Consider the following 15,403-nt stretch of genomic DNA (forward strand, 5'->3'; position numbering starts at 1 on the left):
GGGGGTCGCGCCCCACAGATTGAAGACCTCTGAATTCTAAAGACATCTTGATTGCCAGAGATGGGAAATATTTATGCTTGGGCTAAGTGCCAATCAAGTAACTTGTAAGGCTTTTCCTGTACCTCTGATATTCAGTATTCTGAGACAGTAGATAAATTGCTAAGTTGTTTGTGCCTAGTGGATATGTTGTTTAAAGGTGGTAGTAAGCCATTTCAAAATAAGATCGTCAACTATTCGTTTTGTGGTTTTTCTCTTTATAATCTCGTTCACTTCTTGTTTCGTGTTCTTAACCATATAGATGTAACGATCAAGAACAAACCTTAACCTGTCCATCATTGATATAGTTTCCCCATATGTTATAGCCCTTCTCATATCCAACATGCCTTTCAGAGCCTGTGTTTTGGTTGCCTCTCTGAGGTAGGAAGTAGGAGGGTATCCCTTGGACTATTCTTCTGGTACGAGGTGCTGGAGGGCTGCCCAGAATTGCGCTTCCATGTCGTTTGTCATAAACCTAAATAGCAGCATTCTTACACTCTAGCTCCAACACATAGCTACCTTGATTTTCAGTTGTGTAAAGAACAGAACTTTCAAGACTGGTGCCAAGTAAACCATCATCCTTTTGTTTGACTGAATGTAATTGTGTTAGGGACACATTGTGTACCTGCATTTTACCTTGCATGTCATCAGCTGCTGTTCTCTGTCCCTTTAGGGTTGTGAACAAGGTATACTTGAAGGTGATTATGCTCTTTGTATAAGTTTGTTTCATGGATATGAATTACTTCTCCAAATGGGGAGCCGTTCCTTTTATGTCTTCCTTCGTACAATCATGGATGGAACAAAAGGTAAACATATTTTTTTATTCCTCATTTTAAATAGAAATATTCCACAACTTTGTTCATTTGGAGCATTCATATGCGCACTTGTAAACAGTAATTCATCTACCTTGGAAATTCTGTTTGTCCATGTGGGGAGGAAAAATGCGAACATTTTCTGCTTTACAAACACTGCAGCATTTACACTTTTTTGGCTAAGAATACAGATGAGGTGGGATCCTGAAAAATGTCATTCATCACTAAGCGGCTAAATATTGTGGCTGCATTCATGTGCACGCAGCCATGCATCTATTTCTCTCATCAATGTAAGACTGAGAAATATGTGTATGCCTTAAATTTGTTGAATTAAACAGGAATTACATAAATGCTCAGTTATCTATAAGCGACGGGAATTGGTTGGGATCCAATCAATGGCGTAACATAAGTCCGGAAAAAATATGTGGGGTGCGCACAGCTAATTTGGCAAAGTCTGTTTATGATTTGAAATCTGTATTTCAAGGTTGGGTGCTCCAAACAGGTGGCGTGTCCGTCCTGGCTCACGTCTGTAATGAATTCAGTTAATGTGTCACCATATCACCTTGGTGACATCCCTGTGTTTTGGGCACACCGTTGATACTCGAACAAGCAAGCTTCCACAATGAAGATGATTATCGTAGTTTATTGAAGTATCATCATTAATTTCATGATGTAGAAAATCTTTTTTTCATGCTTTACATGTTATCTGTTTCAAAACTGCTCTAATGCATTTCGAGGTGATGTACCCTTCGTCCGGGAGCTGTGTCATCCGGCGTTTGGATTATTGGATTGCTAGTGTGCTCCGTGGCTGTTAGACATCTCACCGGCTGAACGCCGGAGAGTTGTCTAACAGCCACGTAACATAAGTCCCCGCATTGGAGGGGGACCCCCGAGCTCCCGGGGGCCCCTCGAGCTCCCGGGGGCCCCTCAGCACTGTACCCTGGCCTGGCCTGAGAGCACCTGATTGAGTCTGGATGTGGGCCCCTCCATGTACCTTGCAGCCCTCCCCTCCCCCCCCCCCCCAGTCCCTCCCCCTCCTCTCAAGTGTCTTTACTCCACTGTATCCGACAAAATTCTGATCTGGAGTTTAGGGGCCCCTGAAAACTCTGAATAGGAAGCTAAATTGCTGGTCATTGTTTTATTTAGTCGTAGTTAGACAACTGTTTAAAACACATCACATCAATTTAGGTGAAGTCATATCCTGCTCAGTGATTCAAGAAGGGAGTGTTTATCTGGGAGACAAGTATGTAAATGATAAGTTTTTGGAATTCAAATGTGTAAAGGCGAAATTTGGATCGTTGAACCGTCTTCTGCACAAAGGTCTGTAAGGGAGAATCCCTTGGCCTTAATGCACAAACTATGTGTGCAACTCTGGCACAAGATACAACAAGCATTTGCAATGCAATAGCTCTCGCACTTACGAGAGTTTGAGTTATTGGCATTGTGAATGACAATGCCGTTTATTTATGTGTTGTTTTTAAAACAGATGAATAAAAAGCATTGTCATTTACAATGCCAATAGCTTAAACCTTTGCAAATGCGAAACCTCTTGCATTGGAAATGTTTTCGGCAACCGTGCTATAAAAATGTTTGATAAGCGTTAGGAGAGAGTGTGTCCTGCCTGCAAAAGCAGGCAGGACAAAGCTATTTGAGAAAATAGTACTCAGAAGCTGAAATTAAAGTCTACAGAGTAACAACACATGTAACAGGGAGTGTCGTCATGGGAGGTTACAAAATGAGACAAAGCAGTACTTAGGAGGGACTACTAAGCCTATTGACCAATAAGCAGCCACAGCTTACAGTGTAAAATGACACAAGCGAATTGAAAATATGAGCGGAGAGTTGGCAGACCATCAAGTTCCTACCTGAATACAGCATGCCTCACTGAGCAACGCATGCGCTACCCAGGCTCTACCTAAAATGCAGTGACATGTAGCCAAGTCCTGTTTGCAATATTGGATTAAAAGTCTTGGGCTGGTCGATTGGAGACAGGGGCGTGTCCGGCTTGCGCATATAAACTGGAGAGTGACTTACATGTGGTTTTGTTTTGTAGAGCCTATACTAGAATTAGGAGACACTGGCTGGTCCCTCATTTAAAAAACCTGGGCTTCAGAACATACGCTCCGGCTTATAGAGTCCTAAAGACAGATCTACCTGTGCCAACAGTATTTGCAATGGCAAAATTCCTGACTGCAATGTGGCGGGTGCGTGCACGAATAATTGAGGACACCATAACCGTGTGAAACATCTCTCTTACCCCCCTGTATTCGGCCCAGTTGTGTTTTCCCAAAAACTGTATTATACATAGTATCTGTACAACCATCCTTTTTAAAATTGTATTCTAAAATAGCATATTTGTATAATGTTTTTAACATCCTTTTTAAGTATTCTAATGATCAAATAATTTGTATATCTTTTATGATCTTTTATGATCGAAATAAAGATTTTTTGAATTGAATTGATTACAAATACTTTGTTGTAGAACATAAATATTTAAATAGCAGCTAACCTCTAAAAAGTGTACCTATCAACATTTTTGTATGCAAAACTGGATCATTGTTAATGTCCTAAATTCAACAATATATAACAATCTGTACCTTGTAGGCTTGCCTATGTCCTTAAATGATGGTTCATGCACCCCTATGGGTTTACCGCCATGTTTCATTTGATTGAATTTGCCTAATGCCTTTTTACCTGCAAGGGCTTGCCCCTGGATTTAAGCTTTAGTAGTTTGTAGTACATCATTTGTTTTCCTGCCTATTTAAGCATTTATCCTACACATGCTTTGAAGAACTTGCACAGGACCTTGCATTGGACACTCAGTCTCTTGTTACTGTGTAGCATGAATAAAGGTGAAAGTTCACCTAACACAGGGACGCTACCTCTGCAGTAGACCCTTTGGAAACTGCCTCATAAGTCTATCCCAGAAAGTGGAAGGATATTGAATATTTTCTTCTCTTGCCACTGATATCGCCCCCCCCCCTGTCAAAAGGGTGCCATTTTGAATCCTTAAAAATATCCACAGCCGTATACCCTACCCTCCTTAAGAACCTAGCAGGGATATCTTTATTCAGGGTCGGTTGGGTCTTGTTAAGTGCTGCAAAGGTGCACATGTAGTTCTCAAGTTATTTAAAGGAGCGGTGACTGGTCTGCCGTTAATTGTGGGCCCATTGTAGTGATGACAGCTCCGGATGTGCTTTTAATTCTCCTGCATGCTTGCTGACTGTTTATCAGCGAAGCATGTGCACCGTGTATATTCAAGTATGCCCCGGGTTCTGTGTTCCTTCTCCATGGTTGCCAGCTCTAACTTCTTCAGTTGGAGTACGGAACCTATGAAGGGAGGGATAGCAGGACCTGACCTCTTTTACTACAATAAAGAAGACTTGTTATTTTTGTACTTCCTGCCTCTGCCTGTACTCATTGTCCAGAACAAGTACACCTAGCAGAGCAAAACTTCTCTTTGGCGACTATGTGGTGGTGAGCCTCAGCAAGGCCTACCAGTGCAAGGGATTCGCCCTTCTCTGCACAGAGTCCTCAGATCTATAGGAAGAAGTTGGCACAGAAACTGGAATAGAGAACTACATTCACACAGCACCCTTCGGTAATGCATGAAGTAGCACACTGACTGGAAGGAGCTTGGTCCGTTTATACCCACACAAGGGCTCAAATGAGGGGGGTACAAGTACAGAATGCTGGTTTCAAATACATACAAGGTCATACAGAGAGTGTGCTGGCAACAAGTGGGAGGGACTGACAGCTAATTCTGGTGGACACATCCTGACAGTTACAAGTTGAGGACAGCTGTAAGCTCAACTGAGCATGTGCAAAGCAGAAGAGGCTAAATATATCTGGTCTCTAGGCAGATTTCAAGAGTAGTTGACAGGAAGGTAGGACAGAGCATATGGTGAGCACATGGCAAACAAAATGGCTGCCAGAAATACAAAATGGATTCCACACAACGGACAAGATAGTTTCTAAATACAAGATGTCTTCTGCTAATGCTTAACTTACGGCTAAATTACAACAGACGACCCTTTCAGCAGTAGCTGAAGACATTCGTCTATCTGGGGTAATCTAAATATGCATCCCGTACATTGATGCTCATCATCTCAGCTATCTCTTTATTCAACATTTGCTGTGCTTTTATATCTGCAATATTTCTTTTGGCAGGTGTACAAGCAGTGATGCACATGGAGCAAAGTATAGGACCACATTGTATACAAGTACAGAATGTAAATAGTATCACCAGTAGTATACATAGAATACACCGTAGTTTCCAACCCCAAGTAAGAGAGTGTCCATATCCAGTTCGAAAATGTCCATGTACCTGTCTCTGGGTGAATTTCTGCAGCAATCTTATGCAGTTTAGAGAGTGCATCATAAACTGAAGGTGAGTGATCAGGTATGAAAACACAGCAACTGCTACCAATGATTCGACATGCACCACCTCGATCAGCCAAAACCACGTCAAGCACCATCCTATTCTGGAGTGCTACAATTCTTGCAATTTGCAGTTCTTCTGTAATGTTTCCAAGTGCCATGGCTGTCTGATTGGTGACAGCTTCCACAACACGAGTCAATCGTCTGATCTTTCTGCTATTCAGTGCAGCACCCACAAAGGAGAACAAACCCAAATTGAAATCGACATATTGTTGTAAAGTGGTATCTGTCTGGTCGACTTCATCTGTACTTATTGTTAGTTTGTATCTATTCTTGGAAATATCATTGTACAACTTTAGGTCAAGGTGATATGATGCGGGTGCTAAAAACACAGGGAGTAATAAAAATGATATGTAACATACCCCGGACCACCCAACAGGCAATTGATAGTATCCTTTATTACCACACACAAAGTATGTATTGTGCGACGATGTAAAACTACTGTTATTAGCACCTTCAATAGTTAATGTAGAAATACATTCACTCCGTCCTACAAGAATTCTCCCAACACTGCCAATACATAAATCTGCTTTAGCACTAGTTACAGAAATCACAAAGGGTCCAATGTTTTTCATATTCCTTATATTTGTAAAGACATACGGTGTTGAAATATTGTCCGGTTGGTACTCTTCCCATTCCCATTTAGTCCCTTTAGCTTGAGGATAACCATCTTCATCTTGGTAGCATTCTTTAATTAACCGAAAAATGATTCCACCGACTGAGGGCTTTCCGAAAGCAAACAAAAGAGCATACCAAGCTTGACATGAACCATTGTGGGAAAACGGTAGAGGAATAAAAGGCGTTCCTCCTTTCTTTTGGTGTGCAGGTATCATCCCACACACCCAACAATTGGTAGTATTAGTGGCATTGTGTGTATGATGCAACATCTGGATGAATGTGTTATTCAGGTAGAATTGTCGATGCCTCTGCTCATGATAGGGAAGCGTATAATAATGGTGTTCCCTTGGAGCTGTAGTAGTGGCAACGAAAAGCTGTCGAGCAAGAGCCACTTTCTCAACAAACCAGGTAAATATTGCCATAACCACCAAGGCAACAACAAACGCTACAGCACAAATTATTATTTTGTTATTCACTTCAGTAACAGTGATGATTGATCTTTCTAAAAACTTGTTGAAAAAAATCGTTTGAGCTCTTCTCCCTGGCCAGGCGTTGATTTCTTCACCACGGGCCAAGACGGGTGTCACTACACTAATGCAGGGCTGATCCCCCCCCCCTTGCCACATCGGCTCTCCGTTTCACAAACCCGGGGCGGTAGCTCAACCAGTCTCGTTCAACGTTGCAGATTCTTTCCTCGGTCTCAAGTGGTATCGCGATGCTCCAGGAATCGTGTGGTCCGGGAAGGCTTCCGCAGATTCGTCAGGTGAGATAGCTTGACCTTTCTCTGTCTCTAGAAACTCTCGATGGTCGGTCAGCGCAGCAGGTTCCACCAAGGCAGGCGACACACACTTGCAATGCGTGCTGTGGACCCAGTTCTTTTTGTTCGTCACTCAAACTGCTGTCCTTGTAGCCAAAAGCACCTGCTCTGGACCTCGCCACCTCGGTTCCAAGCTGTTCGATCTGTCGAACACCTTGACCATCACATAGTGGCCGGGACTGAGTTCATGGGCCTCAACTGTAGATCTGTCAGGAAGAGCTTCTCGAACCTGTTGATGAATAGAGATCAAACTGTCTGTTAACTGTGTCAAATAATCATTCATCAGAACACAATGTATGGGGCGTGGCTTAGGAACTCCCCAAATATTAATCGGTCTCCCAAAGACCACTTCATAGGGTTGAGACCTGATCGTGAATGTGGTATCGATCTTATGGACACAATACCAAAGGGAGTGGATCTGGCCACTTCAAAGACGTGGAAGCCAGTATTTTCGCCAACTTTAGTTTCAAAGTAGCATTGTACCTCTCCACTAATCCTGCTGTTAGTGGGTGGAAACTGTATGGAATTTCGGTTTGATCCGTAACCCTTTCAGGACATGCTCAACAACTTGCCCAATAAAATGAGGTCCGTTGTCACTCCACAAAAGCTTACAAACACCATATCTAGGGAAATACTCCTTCAGAAGCACCTTTGCTGTAGTAAGAGCAGTATTATCCTTTGTAGAGTATGCCTCTATCCGTTTACTAAAAACACATACCACCACTAGGACATATTTTAGATGATTGCAGCGTTCAAGTTGGATGTAATCCATCTGCAAGACTTCAAAAGGTATGTAACTGTTACCACGCAATTTTTAGCACGCAGTACCATTACCACGGATCCATTACCACGCAGGACCCATTACCACGGATACCTTTACAACGCAGGTACTATTACAACGCATACCATTACATCGTAAGTTTAGGTAAGTTTATCTTTTTTAAATAACATTTATTAGGGGTATTGGGTTTGGGTTTTGGGGTACGGGGTATTTTTAGGTTTCAGGGCTGGGTTTGGGTTTTGGGGTACAGGGGTATTTTTAGGTTTTAGGGCTAGGTTTGGGTTTTGGGGTACAGGGGTATTTTTAAGTTTTAGGGCAGGGTTTGGGTTTTGGGGTACAGGGGTATTTTTAGGTTTTAGGGCTGTTTGGGTTTTGGGGTACAGGGGTATTTTTAGGTTTTAGGGCTGTTTGGGTTTTGGGGTGCAGGGGTATTTTTAGGTTTTAGGGCTGTTTGGGTTTTGGGGTGCAGGGGTATTTTTAGGTTTTAGGGCTGGGTTTGGGTTTTGGGGTACAGGGGTATTTTTAGGTATTAGGGCTGGGTTAGGGTTTTGGGGTACAGGGGTATTTTTAGGTTTTAGGGCTGGGTTTGGGGGTACAGGGGTATTTTTAGGTTTTAGGGCTGGGTTTGGGTTTTGGGGTACAGGGGTATTTTTAGGTCTTAGGGCTGGGTTTGGGTTTTGGGGTACAGGGGTATTTTTAGGTTTTAGGGCTGTTTGGGTTTTGGGGTGCAGGGGTATTTTTAGGTTTTAGGGCTGGGTTTGGGTTTTGGGGTACAGGGGTATTTTTAGGTATTAGGGCTGGGTTAGGGTTTTGGGGTACATGGGTATTTTTAGGTTTTAGGGCTGGGTTTGGGTTTTGGGGTACAGGGGTATTTTTAGGTTTCAGGGCTGGGTTTGGGTTTTGGGGTACAGGGGTATTTTTAGGTTTTAGGGCTGGATTTGGGGTACAGGGGTATTTTTAGGTTTTAGGGCTGGGTTTGGGTTTTGGGGTACGGGGTATTTTTAGGTTTCAGGGCTGGGTTTGGGTTTTGGTGTACAGGGGTATTTTTAGGTTTTAGGGCTGGGTTTGGGTTTTGGGGTACAGGGGTATTTTTAGGTTTTAGGGCTGGGTTTGGGTTTTGGGGTACAGGGGTATTTTTAGGTTTTAGGGCTGTTTGGGTTTTGGGGTACAGGGGTATTTTTAGGTTTTAGGGTTGGTTTTGGGTTTTGGGGTACAGGGGTATTTTTAGGTTTTAGGGCTGGGTTTGGGTTTTGGGGTACAGGGGTATTTTTAGGTTTTAGGGCTGGGTTTGGGTTTTTAGGTACAGGGGTATTTTTAGGTTTTAGGGTTGGTTTTGGGTTTTGGGGTACAGGGGTATTTTTAGGTTTTAGGGCTTGGTTTGGGTTTTGGGGTACAGGGGTATTTTTAGGTTTTAGGGCTGGGTTTGGGTTTTTAGGTACAGGGGTATTTTTAGGTTTTAGGGCTGGTTTTGGGTTTTGGGGTACAGGGGTATTTTTAATATATATTTACAAATTTAAAAATTACAATTTTTTTTATTAATTAACTAATAAATAAATATAATAATTCTAAAATAATTATTTACATTATAAATTAATATTATATACTTAGGGCTGGTTTTGGGGTACAGGGGTATTTTTAATATATATTTACAAATTTAAAAATTACAATTTGTTCTTTTTTTTTATTAATTAAATAATAAATAATTAAATATAATAATTCTAATATAATTATTTACAATATAAATTAATATTATATACTTACCTATAATTATACTTACGATGTAATGGTATGCGTTGTAATAGTATCTGCGTTGTAGTGTATTGCGTTGTAAAGGTATCCGTTGTAAAATGACCTGCGTTGTAAAAAATCCGTGGTAATGGTATGCGTGCTAAAAGTACGCGTTGTAACATCATACATCCCTTCAAAAGGTGCGGTTTGTGTAGCAAACCCTCCTGTAGAAGTCTGTGTCCCTTATCCAGGATTATACTGCAAACAGATCAAACAGGACTTTACCACTCTTTTGGCTGTGCTGGCAATTTCAGGATGCTCCCAAACTTGTGTGAGCAATTTAGTTATTGCTAGAGCTCCAACATGTGCCAGCCCATGTGCCATTTGAATCATATGTTGTAAATAGGCTTCAGGCAATTTCCACGTATTCATTTCTTTGTTACGCCAACAACCCTCATCGTCTAACATTCCTTCTTTAGACCATTGCTCAAGCTCTTCCACAGAGACAGATCTCTGTATATCCTATACGTCCTCTCTAGCGTCATGCCAACGATCAGCTTATGATTTCACTACGTACATAGATGTAGTGCTTCGTTGCATCGCAGTTTCACGAGCTACGCATTCTGCAAAGGCTTTGCCTTGTCCATTTTGTCAATGATTTTCTTGTGTGTGCTACATTCATAATAGTAACTTTCTTTGGGTATGTAAGTGCAGTCAAGAGGTTATGTACTAATTCTCCGTGCATTATCTGCATCCCGTGGGATGTAAGACAGCCTCTTTCCTTCCAGTGTAGGCCAAAATCATGAACCACTCCAAAAGCATAGCGGCTATCCGTGTAAATGTCCACACACAAGTCAGTGCTAAGTTCACACGCTCGTGTCAAAGCTAATAGTTCAGCTGCTTGAGCCGACTTCTGAGGTATGCGAGCTGGTTCCACTACTGCCTCACGTGTGGTGATAGCATAAGCAGCTGAAGTCGTGTAATCTGGTAACTTCAGACAGGACCCATCAACCCACAGTTCCCCATCTACATCTGGAAGGGGCTTATCTTGTAAATCGACGTGACCCTTTGTCTGTTCCTCAGTAAGGAATATACAATTGTGAGGTTCCTTTGACTGGGACTGAGTCGCAGGATATGGCAACAAAGTGGCTGGGTTCAGTGTCGCGCACCTCTTCAAGGTAATATGAGGTGCTAACAGTGTCAATTCGTATCCTGTCAAATGAGCACTAGTTAAATGTTGTGTCTTAGTCTGATGGTGTACTAGCACCAACAGTTTGTGTGACAAAACTATCCCTTCACTCTGACGTATGGACACAGCTTTTGCTGCAACTGAACTGAAGCATCCAGGCAACGCACGAGCAACAGGATCAAGAACTGCAGAAAAATATGCACAGGGTCGCTGCTTATCACCATGTGTCTGTACTAAAACTGACAATGCACACCCATCTTTCTCGTGTACATAGAGTGTAAAAGTTTTCATATAATCTGGTGTGCCTAACAATGGTGCAGAACAAAGAGCTTGTCTTAGCTGACGAAAAGCATTTTGGCATTTATCTGTCCATGGAAGGGGGGGGTCGGAGTGTTTTTAGTCAAAAGCGCTAGCAGGGGTTTAACAATGTGTGAAAAGCCCAATAGCCATTGCCTACAAAACAAAGTCAAACCAATGAATGCACGGACATCTTTCTGTGTGGAAGGTACTGGTGTGTCTAAAATTGCTTGAATGCGATGTGGTGTCAATGCACGGCCCTCCTTAGACAGAAGGTGTCCTAAATAGGTCACCTTCGGTCCACAATATTGCAATTTCTTTCGTGATACTTTATGATGGTGTGTAGCAAGAAAAGAAAGCAAGGACAAGGTAACATTTTGACACTGCTCAGGCGTATCAGCTGCCAACAAGATGTCATCGACATAATGTATGTGAGCCACTCCTTCAGGCAAAATAAAGGAATCAAGCTGTCTCTTCAATGCTTGACTGTAAATACTAGGACTCTCAGTATAGCCTTGAGGAACTCTACAAAATCTATACGATCGATTATTAAAAGTGAACCCAAACAAATATCGACTATCCGGATGAATAGGGATCGAAAAGAAAGCGTTCTTCAAGTCTATAACAGAGAATGTAGTTGCTGTCGGAGGAACCAAAGTAAGTAGTGTCGTTATGTCAGAAACCACAGGGTACTGCGGTACTAGAATCTTGTTGACTTCTCTCAAATCGATGATAAATCTATAAATCCTAGTGTCAGTATCTTTTTTCAAAATGGGAAGAATCGGACTATTGCAAGCAATGTAAAGAACTTTTTCCACAACCCCCACCTTAATCAAACCTTGTACAATACATGAGTGCTTCTTCTCCTTCTCGTGAAATTTTATACTGAGGCAGTCTAGGCAATGAAGCACCCTCCTTGACACTAATATGCACTGGCAGAATAACCATTTGCCCTACATCGGTGTCGGAAGTAGCCCACAAAGTACTAGGGAGTGAGGCTAGTATAATGTCCTCTTTAACAATACAGGATCTCTCAATTACAGGGTAGTTGTCATTCAAAATAACCCGTACTCCTTCCGGAGAACATAGTATCGTAGCCCTGAAATATTTAAGCATATCAAGACCCACAATATTGTCTGGTGTGTTTGGATAATGCAAAAACGGACATGGAGCAATAAACTTATCAACATGAAATGCGAGTGGTTGTGACAATGGGCTAAGGGAAGGTGTTGCATCGAAACCTATCGATGTAATGGTTAAGCCAGACAGGGGAGCCCTTGGAACCAATTGTTTAGACTAGGTGCTACGAGTAGCTCCTGTATCAACCCGAAACTGATCAGTAGAATCTAAAACATGTGCTGTAACGTAGGGACCCTCTGATCTACTGATACTTCAACTGATTCCTTACCCCATCCTAGGCAATCCTATGCATAAGCAGAATCTTGCAAATCAGACGGCACATAGTCGGACATTTGATATTGGTTCCTTCTGTCAAAAGTATTAGACCCCTCCTGTCCACGTGTATTAGCATCAAACCTAGAACGATCATTTGTGCTTGCTCTAGGCCCTAATTATCCTGAACGATTTCTCATTTGTCTCCGACCATGTGAACACTGCTGAGCACGCAGTTCTGGACAATGAGAAAGCCAATGTCCAAATTTCTTTCAGTACGCACACTAATCAACAGACAAATTCGAACGAGTATAAGGAGGAAAAGACAAACCATAAGATCCACGTCCGCCCTATCATTACCTCTAGAAGGTGGTCCATATGCTTGAGCTGACATAACCTTTGTTTTCAACTCTTTATACCTTTTATCCTCATTATTTTTAGCTTCTAATTCTTGTTGCTCATAATACTGAGCCATGGTCAAGAGAGAAACCGAAGAAGAGGTAGTCCATGAACTCTCACTGGCCTTTAGGCGACTAGCTGTTCCTGGCAAAATGTTTGTGAAATATTTATCAACAAACAGATGCCTACCCGTGTCATCTGTTAATGACTGGCCACTAAAATCGTAGAATGCCTCTTCAAAGCGTTTAAAGAAAACTGAAACCGATTCATCTGCCTTTTGCTTACACGACGCTAATACAGTCCAATCTATCTTTTTAGGGGGAATAATCGTCTTTAGCTTAACTAATATAGCTGCCGGAAGATCTAAAATTAATTGACACGTTTCTGTGCAGGTTCTCTATCTTCATCTAACTGCTCTAAATCTTTCCATAATGCTCCAAATGTCTGTCGTCAATTTTACGCACAGTTCTCCACATATCAGGCGGTAATGTTAGTCCAAAAAATAAATCCATATCAGGCAAAGTCATAGTACAAGAACTAATTGCACCCTCAACTTCCTCATAAAAGACTTCTGGATTCTTTCGCGGATCAGGCAATTCATTTTTAAGGGCCATAACATCTGATCTATTCCAAGGAGTGTAAACGCAATTATAAATAAAATACCCTTTAGCATCTACAGAAGTCTTTTCATCATTTGTACCCGTTCCCTTAGGAGGAACATAAAAAAGCGTGGCTTCCCGGATGGGTTTCACATTAATTACAACATTCTTATGTTTCAAGAGTAGAAGTTCGTGCCACGCTGATCTGAGATGTTGGTGCAGCTGCGTCTGCAGCCTTTTTCTCCTCTCGCAAACGGGCTGCTTCGACACGCAGTTTAACCAAGTTTCTGATCGTGTCAGCCACCAGGGAGAAGACAAAAAAGACTGTCACGTAATTGTTTACAATCAGCTGCTACATCATCAGGCTCCATTTCTACCGAATGTTTCCTAAATCGTTCAATAACCTCTGCAGCAAATACCTCAGTAAAATATATCTGTTCCCTTTCCTGCCAACTTTTTATACTATCTAGAAGTTCAGAAGCAGTAGTAGTACTATGAATGGCTTTACGCGCAGCAGATCTAATCTGAGACGCACCTTCAGCAGATAACATTGAGCGAGTTTCTCTCGCTTTGTCCTGGTCTGTAGAAGAGTCCTCATCTGATTCATAAGGAGCAGAAGGAAGAGTATACGGAGGTGGACAACAATCTAATAAGAGAGTCATCTTGGGGTTTATTAAGAATAGGATAAAGAGGTCTGCGAACAGTGAATTGGCCAATTACCTGTAAATGACGCTCCCTATCTTCCCTCTCTTTGCTTTCTTTAATTTCCCTAATTTTCATTTCCAATGCTTTCGCATGGATGCTCTTTCGCTGTTCTTTTTCAATCAAGGCTTGCTCACGTTTCATTCGCTCACACACTAATTTCTCCCACATTCGCACACAGTCAAACATATCTTGCCTAGCCTTTCGCTTAAACATCCATTGCTCTACATACTGAATCGTTCGTAAATCAAATGACCCATGCATAGACCAACGCAACTCAGGATCTTTGCTAGTATATTTATTCCATAACGTGCTGTACATTACGGAAGAAATACCATACTTAACATACATGTCCCTATTAGGTGCCCCCTCTGGGGGGGCTGGTTGTGCTTCGTCGAGTCTCAAATTGGTACCACTACGAAAGCAACACATCCTACGAAGTGTGCTGGAAACAGGCATGCCAAAAATAGTGCAGGATATGCAGTATTATGATCAAAGTAGCGCTTAAAGTGCTCTTCGTACGTTGCGCCATTCAAAAAATTTAAAAATAGAGAAAAATCTCCTCATTACCTGCCTATATGTATTGCAACACACATATATATATATATATATATATATATATATATATATATATATATATATATCAAACGAAATTCAATATTGGCCAATCATACGAACAAAGCCGCAGTAAGTGTTACTAAACTACCTTACCAATCAAAGGTGTCAAACCAACAGCAAGTGCAGCAGAACGGCTCTTACCAATCAAATGGTGTCCAGGTTCCAATTGCCAAGTTCTCAAATCGACCAAATGGTCACTGCATAGCAAATCAACAGAAGAGATCTCAGTCGAGGACTGGCGCCACCTGCATGGTCCGATCAGAAAGAAAGGAAAAAAGCTGTGGGTGCCAAGACTCGGGTCTCCTCAGGCAGCGATCACGTCCAAAGCGAGATTCCAATCCTTCGTCGCAACCAGTCCTTCGGGCTTCCGAGTCGCCGATGAGCCCTGCGTTAGAAGCGCCAATTTGTGGTGGTGAGCTTCAGCAAGGCCTACCAGTGCAAGGGATTCGCCCTTCTCTGCACAGAGTCCTCATACCAATAGGAAGAAGTTGGCACAGAAACTGGAATAGAAAAGACAGAGTTTATTAAACCTAATGAGGTGGAACTACATTCACACAGCACCCTTCGGTAATGCATGAAGTAGCACACTGACTGGAAGCAGCTTGGTCCTTTTATACCCACACAGGGGCTCAAATGAGGGCGGTACAAGTACAGTACAGAATGCTGGTTTCAAATACATACAAGGTCATACAGAGAGTGTGCTGGCAACAAGTGGGAGGGGCTGACAGTTACCTAATTCTGGTGGACACATCCTGACAGTTACAAGTTGGGGACAGCTGTAAGCTCAACTGAGCATGTGCAAAGCTGAAGAGGCTAAATATATCTCGTCTCTAGGCAGATTTCAAGAGCAGTTGACAGGAAGGTAGGACAGAGCACATGGTGAGCACATCGCAAACAAAATGGCTGTCAGAAATACAAAATGGATTCCACACAACGGACAAGATAGTTTCTAAATACAAGATGTCTTCTGCTAAT

General features: G+C 42.1%; 1 protein-coding gene across 2 annotated transcripts in view; it reads left to right on the forward strand.

Moving 5' to 3' along the window:
• Nucleotides 1–15,403, forward strand: part of FANCM (FA complementation group M) — an 861,212-nt gene that overhangs the window by 327,929 nt on the left and 517,880 nt on the right. For both annotated transcript variants that reach the window (XM_086937264.1, XM_086937265.1), the window contains exon 6: nucleotides 710–842. In XM_086937264.1, the coding sequence (XP_086793390.1) occupies nucleotides 710–842 (133 nt within the window). The remainder of the gene's footprint in view (nucleotides 1–709; nucleotides 843–15,403) is intronic.

Source organism: Lissotriton vulgaris, chromosome 9, assembly GCF_964263255.1.
Source record: "Lissotriton vulgaris chromosome 9, aLisVul1.2, whole genome shotgun sequence".
Classification (NCBI taxonomy): Eukaryota; Metazoa; Chordata; class Amphibia; order Caudata; family Salamandridae; genus Lissotriton; species Lissotriton vulgaris.